Raw genomic sequence first — 11,845 nt, forward strand, 5'->3', positions numbered from 1 at the left:
TCAGGTTCCACTCTTGTCAGCCAAGAACAAGAGTCTGAGGCTATCATGGGCACACAATCACCCAAACTGGACAGTTGAAGACTGGAAAAAGATCAAGTGAATTTTTTTTTTTTTGTAATCTTCAACTGTCCAGTTGCTGTGACTGGCTTATGAGAAAACTGCATGAATGTGCAGGTGTACAGGTGTTCCTAATAAAGTGGATGATGAATGTATTTTCAAAGTTGTGCAATATTGATTTTTCCCTGATTTTGCTTTAATGATGATTTAATCACCATTAGCCTAAAAAAGCAAAGGAAAGGTAGCATTTCCACCATTACTGGTTTAGATAGAGTATGGGAGATGTAAAAATATTACGAGCTGTACAGTCAGAAACTCAGATGAATGGTGAATTTTTAAGTGATTCTGCAGTAATGCATAGTAAACACTTAAAAAATCTTAACATCACATTTCCATAGGACTTACTACATTACATGGCCTTAGAAAAAATACGGCACACTATAAGAGGCTGTACCAACATGTTTTATATTACTTGACAACCTGTTTTAGATCAGATAAAGAAGATGGACCCCCTCAGTTATCTCAGAGGAGTAGAATTTTTTTTTTTTCTTTTTCTTCATATTAGAAAGCTTAAATGTATAATTATGCAACAGGGGGAATTGTTGTGGGTAGGGATGTTATTTAAAAGATGAAAAAGATGTCTAACTATATTATATGTTTCATGTTTGACAAAATATTCAATAAAAATACTTTGGAACAAACTGTAGAGACTGTTGTGTGAAATTCCCAGGAGATCAGCAGTTTCTGAAATACTCAAACCAGCTCATCTGGTACCAACAACCATGCCACGGTTAAAGTCACAGAGATGACATTTTTTCCTCATTCTTATGTTTGATGTGAACATTAACTGAAGCTCTTGACCTGTATCTGCATGATTTTATGCATTGTGCTGCCACATGATTGGCTAATTGGATAACTTCATAAATTAGCAGGTGTACAGGTGTTCCTATTAAAGTGGACAGTGAGTGTATATAAAGCTACCATTTAAGTCACTTTGTAGGTATAATGCAGTTTGACACTCTCTTTACCCCCTCCATCAGCATACAGGTTCACAAACCCGAGTCCTGCACATTGTTGAGTTTCCCTGCTCAAACACACCCACTTCCACCCAGGAAGGGCTGGTAATTAGCTGATTATGTGAATCAGGATGAAGACTAAAACATGCAGGAAAGGACAGGAACCAGTGAATCAGTTAAAAGGGACAAGACTGACACTGAGCAGATGTTATAGGGTATATACTGGCGTAATATATAATATGCTGCTAGTACAATTAGCAACCATTCCTAATGAAACCATCCACCCTGTTCATAGCTCAGTGTAAAATATATTCCTGTCAAATGGAACATGCATCATCATTTGACAAAGTTTACACAAAAGTTTAATGACTTGGAGGTGACATTTCCAGCCCCTTCCAAATGCTGTATATACCCCATATATTATAGTTAAGTATTTTCAGCCTACATTTCCCACCTCAAGCTGTAGCTCTAGGCCATGACTACCACTGGTAAAAGTAAATCAGTGGTTGCCTTAACAAAACCTTAATGCATTGCATTTATGAATATCTTACTAAGCAGGAGAAAGAAAAGCCCTTAAAGCATAACCACACAAACAGAAAGTCATTTTTTAAAACAAGACGCCAAATAGACACTTTATTTTAAAATAAAGAAAAATACAAAAAACAAAACCATTTGAAACTATACAAGAGCCCAGAGCTGTGAACAGAAAAGGTTCATAACACATTCTCTTCCAGTGTGGCGAATCAAGGTCTTGGGGGACGCATGCCTGGAGGAGGAGGCCCTGATGGACAAAGACAAACAGAATAAGGACACTGTTTTATAATCAAAGCCTAATATCAAGTACAACAAGTATATCTAAAGAAGAGGACCTCAGTCACTCTACACAAGTCCAGTAAGGCCATGAGTTATTTATTTTTAAATAAATAAGCTACTCCCTATTGAGCACTGATCACTTTACACCTTACTTAGTACTTTAATAGTTTTAATGTCACATTCACACTAATCAATTTCCTTTCCATTATAATGTATTTTATATATTGTATTCTCGCCTGTAGTATATTTTGAGCCTTATGTCTGACATTTCAATGTACATATGCCTGGGCATACTGTGTAAATGATACACTGGACTCCAAACAATCCTCACCTCTCATTCCTGGTGGTGGAGGTCTCATGCCTGGAGGAGGCATGCCCATGGGGGCACCGCGGCCTGGTGGCATGCCCATTGGGGGGCCCATCGGTGGCCTCATGCCTGGGGGAGGACCCATCATGCCTGAGGAGAATGCAAGACGATAGCCTTCAGTTTAACATTCAATCATCATCAAGTAAAAATGATCTGAGGCCCACAATCCAACACTGCATTCAAGCGTGATTCTGAGCTCAGAGTAATCCTGCTTCAGAAATGCCTCATCATCAGTCTCAGTTTGCACAAGTGTTCATCATGGCTACAGAATCACCAGCTTCACTGCCACTCTACTCCGCAAACTGACAGGGGTGTTGGTATGTGGTACGATGTTCCCCTTTAAACTGATCTGAGAGCAGTTTATGGTATAATGAACAAGTTGTCAGTGTAGGTTACCTGGAGGTGGTGCACCTCTGCCCATGGGAGGAGGAGGGCCACCTCGGCCTGGTGGATATTGTGTGGGTGCACCGGCGATGCTAGCACCAGCCGCTGCTGCAGCCACTGTGCCTCTACCCTGAGGGGTCATCACCTGGAAGGAGGTGCAAGCGAACAGCCGTGAGCATCACCAGGAGCTAAAACCTCATATAATGGCAACCAAAGCCAATCTGGTTGACCTTAAGTCAACATAAGTCAATAGTCAATCAGTCTAGTAACTGTTAGCTGAAACTATGTCTTAAAGTCAGTACCCAAAACAGACTGTTCCCTCAAAACACGCCTCGAACACACATGTGCTGCCTAAGCTAGAAGAGGAAGCTGATATTCAGGTGTGGTGTAGAAACTAAAGCACCTATTATAATCACAGAAAGCAAAGGACTAGTAACTCACCTGTTGTGATGGGCCCCCGACTCCTCTCACTGGTCCAGCAAGTCCAGCAGGAGCCTGTGCCATGGGAGCTCCAGCTGGTACACCTCTGCCTGCTGCTCTGCCCACACCTGGGCCTCCTGCCACCCCAGCCAGGGGCACTCTGGCAATGCCAGTCTATAACAGAAGCCAGAGTTTAGACTTGCAAATGTGAATGCATACGATTACAAAACCAAGCATGGTGAGATGGTTGTCTAACTTACATCTTTGGGAGGTGGTCCTTCAACAGTCATGGAGACCAGATTCTCTCCTCTGAGTAACACCAAACCCAACACTCGCTTCTCCTCCCTCTCTGGCTGCTTGGAATTTTTAGGCCTGCGAAACATAATAGGGAGCAGCTACATTTAAAGCATTCAGCAGACATGTCATGTCACAATATGAAATTTTCACAGTATGATAACCTACTATAAAAATATCACATCTTGATCTAAACAAACAAGCTGGTGGTGGAAACTACACAAAAAATGTATTTTCAGGATCTTTGTGCAAAAGCCTCTTTAATACAGCTTTGTATAACAAAAAAAGTTTTTTTTTTTTTTTTAGAATGACTTTCACAAAATCTCTTACTGTGTAAATACTGTGAAAGTCATAAGCTGAAAGAGCATTGCAACGAAAGGTGTTACAGAAGGCTTTCAAAAAAAAAAAGGGGCAATTGTTGCATTTAGTTCTGGTCAGCAATGCCAAGGTGATGACTGTCTTGTATAGTAAAGTATCAACATGATCAGAGAGGTAGCAATGCACCTCTTTAGAACAGCGGCAGATTACACAGCCAAAGAGTTTACAGTGCAGACCCATCCCCTGTGTGCAGAATCATTGGTGGCTATATGATGATTTGGGTGAATGGAGGGGACTGAAAGAAAAAAAAAAATCTATCCTGTATTTCTGGGGGTGTTGCAGCCGGGCATAAAAGGAATGAGAACCACTGGAGTAAGAACATTGTTCAGGTAAGAACAAGTAGACAAAAATGTATTTTAATGGATATTTTGAAAGATAACTGACCATTCATACACTGTGATACCCACAACCCTAGCAGAGCAACTTGCTCAGAACTTAATCTGCAAAAACGTACTCATACACACAGGTCAGGATCTAAGAACACAGTCACACTAAAACAGTGTTCGAGAGAAACTGGTACAGCAAGAAAAAACCACGAGCTTATTTAAGTGTTTAGTGAAGAGGGAAGTCTTCAGTCTTCTTCTGAAGCTAATGACTGGACGTTCAGCCGGCCAGGGGAAGTTCATTCCACCACAGAAGTGTCTTACTGCACATCTTCCTTGTATCTTGAGAGATCGTGATTTAAGCTGAGCCATGCTACAGGCGCTAAGACGGGTTTGAAGTCGCCTTCATGTAGGCGAGGTCTCATCTATTTTTGGCTTGTAGGATGCCAGTGGAGGGAACGCAGCAGTGATGTGATGTGGCAGAACTGGAGAAGTCTTATATTTTCTGCTACAAACTTCTCTTATATTATGTTATGTTTACATTCACAATCATTTATTATATTGTTACTCTTTTGCACTGCTGTTATATCTGACTCACTTTCATACTAGAACTGTTTACTGGTCGGCACTGCACTGTCTCTTACTGTGCCCATTGTCCTGTTTTGGTAGTTATTGTACTGTCTTGTGCTGTTTGCACATGTTCCACATGCACTTTATGTAAAAATGTGTAGTCTCCTCTAGTTCTGTGTTGTTTATGTAGCACCATGGTCCTGGAGGAACGCTGTTTCGTTTCACTGAGTACTGTACTAGCTGTATAGGTTGAAATGACAATAAAGCCACTTGACTTGAAACTAAATTTCCTGTAAAAAGAGAACAATTTTGTATTATTCTTCTTGGGTCTTACTTGATCTTTCTGAACTCGTCGCAGTCACACAGAATGAGGTTCATATGCTTGTCAAATGCTTTAAATGTCCCGATGAATATCCGACCATCTTGGAGTATACAGCGCATCCTGTAGTCAATGTGCTGCAGCATCTTACTGCTCTTCCCGACCGTCTGGAGAAGACACACACACAGCAACTTAAGTCATTGTGTAATAGTATTTATCTGGTAAGAATTAGTTTAAACCTAACATGCCTCTGTGAGATTATATACATACATAGGTACACATACACACAAATTTATATATATATATATATATATATATATATATATATATATATATATATATATAAAAATTTTACACACATACATACACACACGTGCAAACTTATTAACCTAAATACTACTAGCTAATGTAAACAGCGTCCCAAGCCAGATTTAGCCCTTAGCTCCCTAACTAGTCATTCCAGGCGTGCAGGGATTGTGTGTTAGCCAGCTCGCTTTTTACTTTTAGACGCCATTTGGGGAAAAGTTTTATGTAAAGCAGTAAGGAAAAAATACTTTCTGCACTAACCGGCTAACTAGCTAGCAAAATGGCACCTCTGCAGCTACGTCTCGGTGCTAGTTAACTTTCCATTCATTGTCTAATATTCCATTTTACCCTGCTTTTACAATGCAATATATTTAAAAGTTGCATAAGTACAATTTTACTTTGTGTAACATTAACTATTAATTCAGCTCAGCCATAATAATCATGTAAATTTCTTCTAATTCAGCAGAGCTAGCCGCTTTAGGAGAACAGAACGTAAGACAAACGTAGCTGCCTGACTATAATAAAAGTTTTTGCTAATTATTTTTGGTTATGCCATGAAATATTAAACAAACACATAAACAGACAAATGAAACAACTAAATTAATTAAGTCTTACCATGGTTGCTGTTGAGATGGCTCCGATTTAAATCGGATTCTGCCAAACAACTTTCAAAAATTGACCCGCGAAGCCAATAGCTTGGCGCCGCTGAGTCCTTTCTTTATTGGTGGCTGAACGGAAGTGGATCCGACTCGCAAAGTGTTCCCCCGGAAACACGAAATTCTCACACGAGTCGTTCCTGACGACAAAATAAGTTTAGTTTAGTTTAGTTTAGTTTAGTTTATAAAGTCAACTTAACATATTTTATAAATGTTTCAGAAGTGTTCTCATTGTACCTGAAAGAAGAAAATATTCATCCTTCATAATGATAAGAGGAATTTACCTTCCTCATGACAATCACTGATGTGTGCTGTATGTAGGGTAAAGTTAGTAATTTAACTTAACAAATATTTGCCTAGTAAACAATAGCCTGTATTTATAAAATAATAAAGAATAAAACAATATATAAATACTATAATGCAATAAATATCACATTTATAAATACAAATGAATTGATTTATTATTTGAAAATGGTGTACAATTTATTAATTAGAACAATGTGTGTGAATGTTTTTATGAATGTTAATAATCACAAGTGTAATATTCATAAACAGGCACCCGTTAATTTTTTTTTTTTAATTATTTATTTTTTTATGCACATTATCACTGACAGATGTTAGCTTGTTGTCTGGGACATAACCAAATAACTTGCAGCTTGTCTGTGACTGTTTTTTGAAGTACATGTTGCGTCTTTTCTCATCCAGTCATCCAAGTGCCAAAGGAAACACATAAAAGGAGAAAAACCAAGAGGAAACAAGAGGGGAGAAATCAATTTCAGTGCAGCTGAGTTAGAGGAGCTTGTGTCAGAGTTTGCTGGAAATAAAAAATGTTCTTATATAAAATGGCATAAAAAGAGTGCACAATATAAAAACTGAAATTAAAACAGAACCATGTTACAAGGATGGTCCAAGAGGTTTGTCTTTTGCGATGATTTGCTTTTTACTGATATTAATGATAGCATGTAGGTGTATGTGCAGGGTTACAGAAGAATGTATGTTAGCTTCCTCATCAGTATTTTGTCACTTCAAGATTGTTTCTTTCAGAGAGATTGGCGTCAGATCTCCAAGATGAACACCAACAGCACGGAATCAACTTCATTCTTCTGTGTTCAGCAACACCCAGTTAACTGAGAGTCTCTGATTTCACCACCAGACCCCCAGACCCAGCTCCAGGCTTTCACTGAGCCACATTTCATTTCACATCATACACTAAAACAATGTTTTCTCAGAGACCCCAGATGGCCACATTTCAGTTTGCTTCCAGCTAATAATGTGCCTAAACCAAAGGTTCTCAACTTCAGTCTCCAGGCCCTGAAACCAACTAATCAGCTATGATCAAGCTGTTTGAAAGTGGTATCAGGTAAGGAAGTAAGCAAATAGTAAGGACAACCTCGGTCAGTGCAGGGATGAATGGAGAAACCCTGACCTACACTAAGATAGGAAAAACAGTAAAAAAGGTAAAAAATTAAGTCTTCACATGCAAATTCAGAGCTTGTCCTGCAGAAACCAACTTTAAGTGACAATAACAGTTTGCTCAGCAAGTTAGATTTCTACCTTCTGTGGCTGCTTACGATCAAATTCTTGCCAGCACAAAAGATTTCTCTAAATATAAATACAAAACCTTTGAGACAAGCCCTTAGATGCTTTGATGCAGACAGTCAGCAGCAAGAGCTAACAGCCCTGGGAATATCGTAATAAAGATGCAGGTGCACACATATTTTATTGCTGCTATTGTGTATTTTACAGCTTTTTATGTCTGGGATGTGAATTATAGGAGATGACTTGCCCTAACTTTTCAATATAGCATCAGGATAAGTGTATTTATTTTCTATAAAATAAAGGTTCCATTCTCAAGTATACACTCACAGAGCACTATTAGGAACATCCGTACACCTACTCATTCAATGCAGTGCAATGCATAAAATCATGCAGATATGGGCCAGCAGCTTCACATAATGTTCACTTCAGCCATCAGAATGGGGAAAAAATGTGATCTCAGTGATTTTGACCGTGAAATGATTGTTGGTGCCAGATTTTCACACACAACGGTCTGTAGAGTTTACTCAGAGTGGCGCAATAAAGAAAAACATCCAGTGAGCGGCGGTTCTGCAGACGGAAAAGCCTTAATGACAGAGGTCAACGGAGAATGGCCAGACTGGTTCAGACTGACAGAAAGGCTGCAGTAACTCAGATAACCACTCTGTACAATTGTTGTGAGCAGAAAAGCTTCTCAGAATACACCACATGTCAAACCTTGATGCAGATGGACTACAACTGCAGAAGACCTCGTCAGGTTCCACTTATGTCATCCACGGACAAAAAGCTGAGGCTGCAGTGGGCACAGGCTCACCAAAGCTGGACAGTGGAAGACTGGTCTCAAACTGGTTTCATGACCGTGACGATGAGTTCAGTGTTCTTCAGTGGCCTTTCCAGTCACTGGATCTAAATCCAATAGAACACCTTTGGGATGTGGTAGAACGGGAGATTCACAGTATGAAAGTGCACCTGAAAAATCTGCAGGAATTGTGTGATGCAATCATGTCAACATGGACCAGAATCTCAAAGGACTGTTTCCACCATCTTGTGGACTCCATCCCACACAGAATTGAGGCTGTTTTGTAAGCAAAGGGAGCCCCTACCCAGTATTAGTATTGTGTTCCTAATAAAGTGCTCAGTAAGTGTATATTTTATAGAATATTAATGCTGTTCCCTACCTTCACAGTGTACTGTGTCTACCCTGATATTCTGATTCTAAATAGTAAAAAATTAAATAGATATATTACATGTTAAACATGTCACCATTCATAAGTCTATCATTGTGATGTTTACAAGTATAATTACTATTCCTACAATTTTTTCATTTAATACAGATCACATGTTAATCATAAAGTTTTTGTGACATGCTTCTAATACTAATAATATTGGCTATTAGATCATGTTAAGTCTATTTCAAAACACATGAGATATGGCATGTGGGTAGCATGACTGATAAAACTGCTAAGATTTATTTTCAATTAAGCAAGAACTTATTTCTAAGATCTTGATGCCTACGAAATACAATGAGAAATAGTGACATGGTTCATTTGACCATTGTGCATGCCACAAATATTTTTTAAAGAAGGAGTAGATGAGATAGGAGGCCTCACAAGTCCAGGGTCCCCAGTTTAATCGTAACTTGGGTTACCACCTTTATGGAGTTTAATACACTATATTGCCAAAAGTTTTGGGACGTCTGCCTTTACATGCACATGAACTTTAACAACATCCCATTCTTAATGCGTAGGGTTTAATATGGAGTTGGCCCACCCTTTGCAGCTATAACAGCTTCAACTCTTCTGGGAAGGCTTTCCACAAGGTTTAGGAGTGTGTTTATGGGAATTTTTGACCATTCTTCTAGAAGCGCATTTGTGAGGTCAGGTACTGATGTTGGACGAGAAGGCCTGGCTCGCAGTCTCTGCTCTAATTCATCCCAAAGGTGTTCTATCGGGTTGAGGTCAGGACTCTGTGCAGGCCAGTCAAGTTCCTCCACACCAAACTTCATGTCTTTATGGACCTTGCTTTGTGCACTGGTGCACAGTCATGTTGGAAGAGGAAGGGGCCATCCCCAAACTGTTCCCACAAAGTTGGGAGCATGAAATTGTCCAAAATGTCTTGGTATGCTGAAGCATTAAGAGTTCCTTTCACTGGAACTAAGGGGCCAAGCCCAACCCCTGAAAAACAACCCCACACCATAATCCCCCTTCCACCTAACTTTACACTTGGCACAATGCAGTCAGGCAAGTACCGTTCTCCTGGCAACCACCAAACCCAGACTCGTCCATCGGATTGCCAGACAGAGAAGCGTGATTCGTCACTCCAGAGAACGCGTCTCCACTGCTCTAGAGTCCAGTGGCGGCGTGCTTTACACCACTGCATCCGACGCTTTGCATTGCACTCAGTGAGGTAAGGCTTGGATGCAGCTGCTCAGCCATGGAAACCCATTCCATGAAGCTCTCTACACACTGTTCTTGAGCTAATCTGAAGGCCACCAAAGTTTGGAGGTCTGTAGCTATTGACTCTGCAGAAAGTTGGTGACTTCTGCACACTGTACACCTCAGCATGCGCTGACCCCGCTCTGTAATTTTACGTGGCCTACCACTTTGTGGCTGAGTTGCTGTCGTTCCCACTTTGTTATAATACCACTAACAGTTGACCGTGGAATATTTAGTAGTGAGGAAATTTCACGAATGGATTTATTGCGCAGGTGGCAACCTATCACGGTACCACGCTTGAATTCTCTGAGCTCATTTATGAGTTGGTGTTTCTGTGCATTTTTAAAAATGATATGTGTAATTGTGACCAGATTATGAAAAGCAACAATTACTATTATATAGTAAAAGGGCACAAGTGTGTAAATGCTTCATCTGATTATCAGTGAGGACTAGATAATGAAAATGGTGTAATTATGGTTATAAAATAAGAGTGCACAAAAAATAAGAGGGAAATTGGTTTTCACTGGTAATTCTCCATGCTTTTGATCTGTATCAACCAATGCAAGAGGTTTCTTTCACTTATTTATTAGTGGTACTCATTCTGATTGTCATTTCACTTTTTTTCAGTGAGATGTGTATGACTGTGAAACATGCTCCTTCCACTTTTCCTTCCGTAGCTCAGAGCTGCTTCAGAGCCCCAATTCCTCAAGACTTCAGATGCTTGTGAATCGTGACAACGGCTCGGAGGCACAAAGCCAGACTCCTGAGCTCCCATCTGTTTTCTGCATCCCGCCCTCTCCTTTTCTCTCTCTTCAGCCTTCTCACACACACTGTAGGCAGCATGAAGGACCTCATAAGAACACACTGAAAGACCAGCAGCTTAGGGGATTATTTTAGGGAAAAAAAAATGCAGGTAAGTGTTTAAAAAAAAAAAAAAAACAATTAAGCACACTCTTACATAAAATGCATAATAACATATGGCTGCCCTAATGACACATTAGTGTGTAATGACCGTAATTTCCACTTTTACTGTATATTCAGTCACTCAGTTCTTACTTAGATATCCCTCCTAATATTCAAAAACCTTTGTAGATGGCGATAACAGCTGAAACTACTGAACATTTTGTATACACTTAGGCAACACTAGCACAAAAGTACAGCTAGCATTCAACACTAACAAACTCATAGCAGTAAATCCTGAAAACACTGCTCTTAATTTATATGCAAATAACTGATTATTAAAAGTACCCCAGGCTAAAATAACCTCAACACTCAAATGGCCTCATGTGCACCCTGATGCTTTACTAACCCAACTGAGGTTAATAAACCATCCAATTTGTAACGTTTTATCCCCATTTCAAATGTAACTGGTATTGTCAGTTGAATTTCTAGTTCTGTTAACAGGAATCAACATGACTGTAAGATGTAAGATGTATTACAATATAAGAATATGACAAGTACAAGTAATGCATTATATATTTATTTCTTCAGTTCAGAATATTTTGACAAGAATCAACCAACTGTACACATCCACATAAGAAAAATAAAATTCGTTCAAAATAACATTAAACCCCACTTATTAAAAGATAAGCTAAATGTTACAAGATTTACAATGCCTTTGTTAGATAAGAAAATAAAGAGATGAAACAGTCTGAAACTTTCTGCATACCTTCTAATGGTTTTTAAGATATGATTACATGGGGTGGGGGGGGGGGGGGGGGGTCGTCTGAACATCATAATATTGACCTCAATTTGTTGACAAATTATCTCAGAGCATTTAGAGCTACAGCTGCATTATCAATTATGTGGATTTGTTTTGGCTACAAGGATTTAACTCAAGATTAACTTAAGATAAAATAGTACATTGTTGAGTCTGTTGTGCATTGTGCTGTGTGCAAATTTAAACCATACTCGGACATTGTAGCTCTTTGAAAAAACGAGAACCACTATTTTTACAAAATAAATAGTTGA

The 11,845-nt window shown here is 39.3% G+C and overlaps 1 protein-coding gene across 1 annotated transcript; it reads right to left on the minus strand.

Annotated features, from left to right (window-relative positions):
- Nucleotides 1–1,673: 1,673 nt before the first annotated feature.
- On the minus strand, nt 1,674–6,019 carry snrpb (small nuclear ribonucleoprotein polypeptides B and B1). The gene is made up of 7 exons (XM_026937005.3): nt 5,863–6,019; nt 4,957–5,108; nt 3,318–3,429; nt 3,079–3,231; nt 2,650–2,782; nt 2,218–2,343; nt 1,674–1,854 (listed from the first exon to the last, which is right to left on the minus strand). Exons 1-7 carry the CDS (start codon nt 5,863–5,865, stop codon nt 1,817–1,819), a joined length of 717 nt encoding a protein of 238 aa, XP_026792806.1. The 5' UTR covers nt 5,866–6,019; the 3' UTR covers nt 1,674–1,816.
- Nucleotides 6,020–11,845: the final 5,826 nt, after the last annotated feature.

This window comes from Pangasianodon hypophthalmus, chromosome 2 (genome assembly GCF_027358585.1).
Source record: "Pangasianodon hypophthalmus isolate fPanHyp1 chromosome 2, fPanHyp1.pri, whole genome shotgun sequence".
NCBI lineage: Eukaryota > Metazoa > Chordata > Actinopteri > Siluriformes > Pangasiidae > Pangasianodon > Pangasianodon hypophthalmus.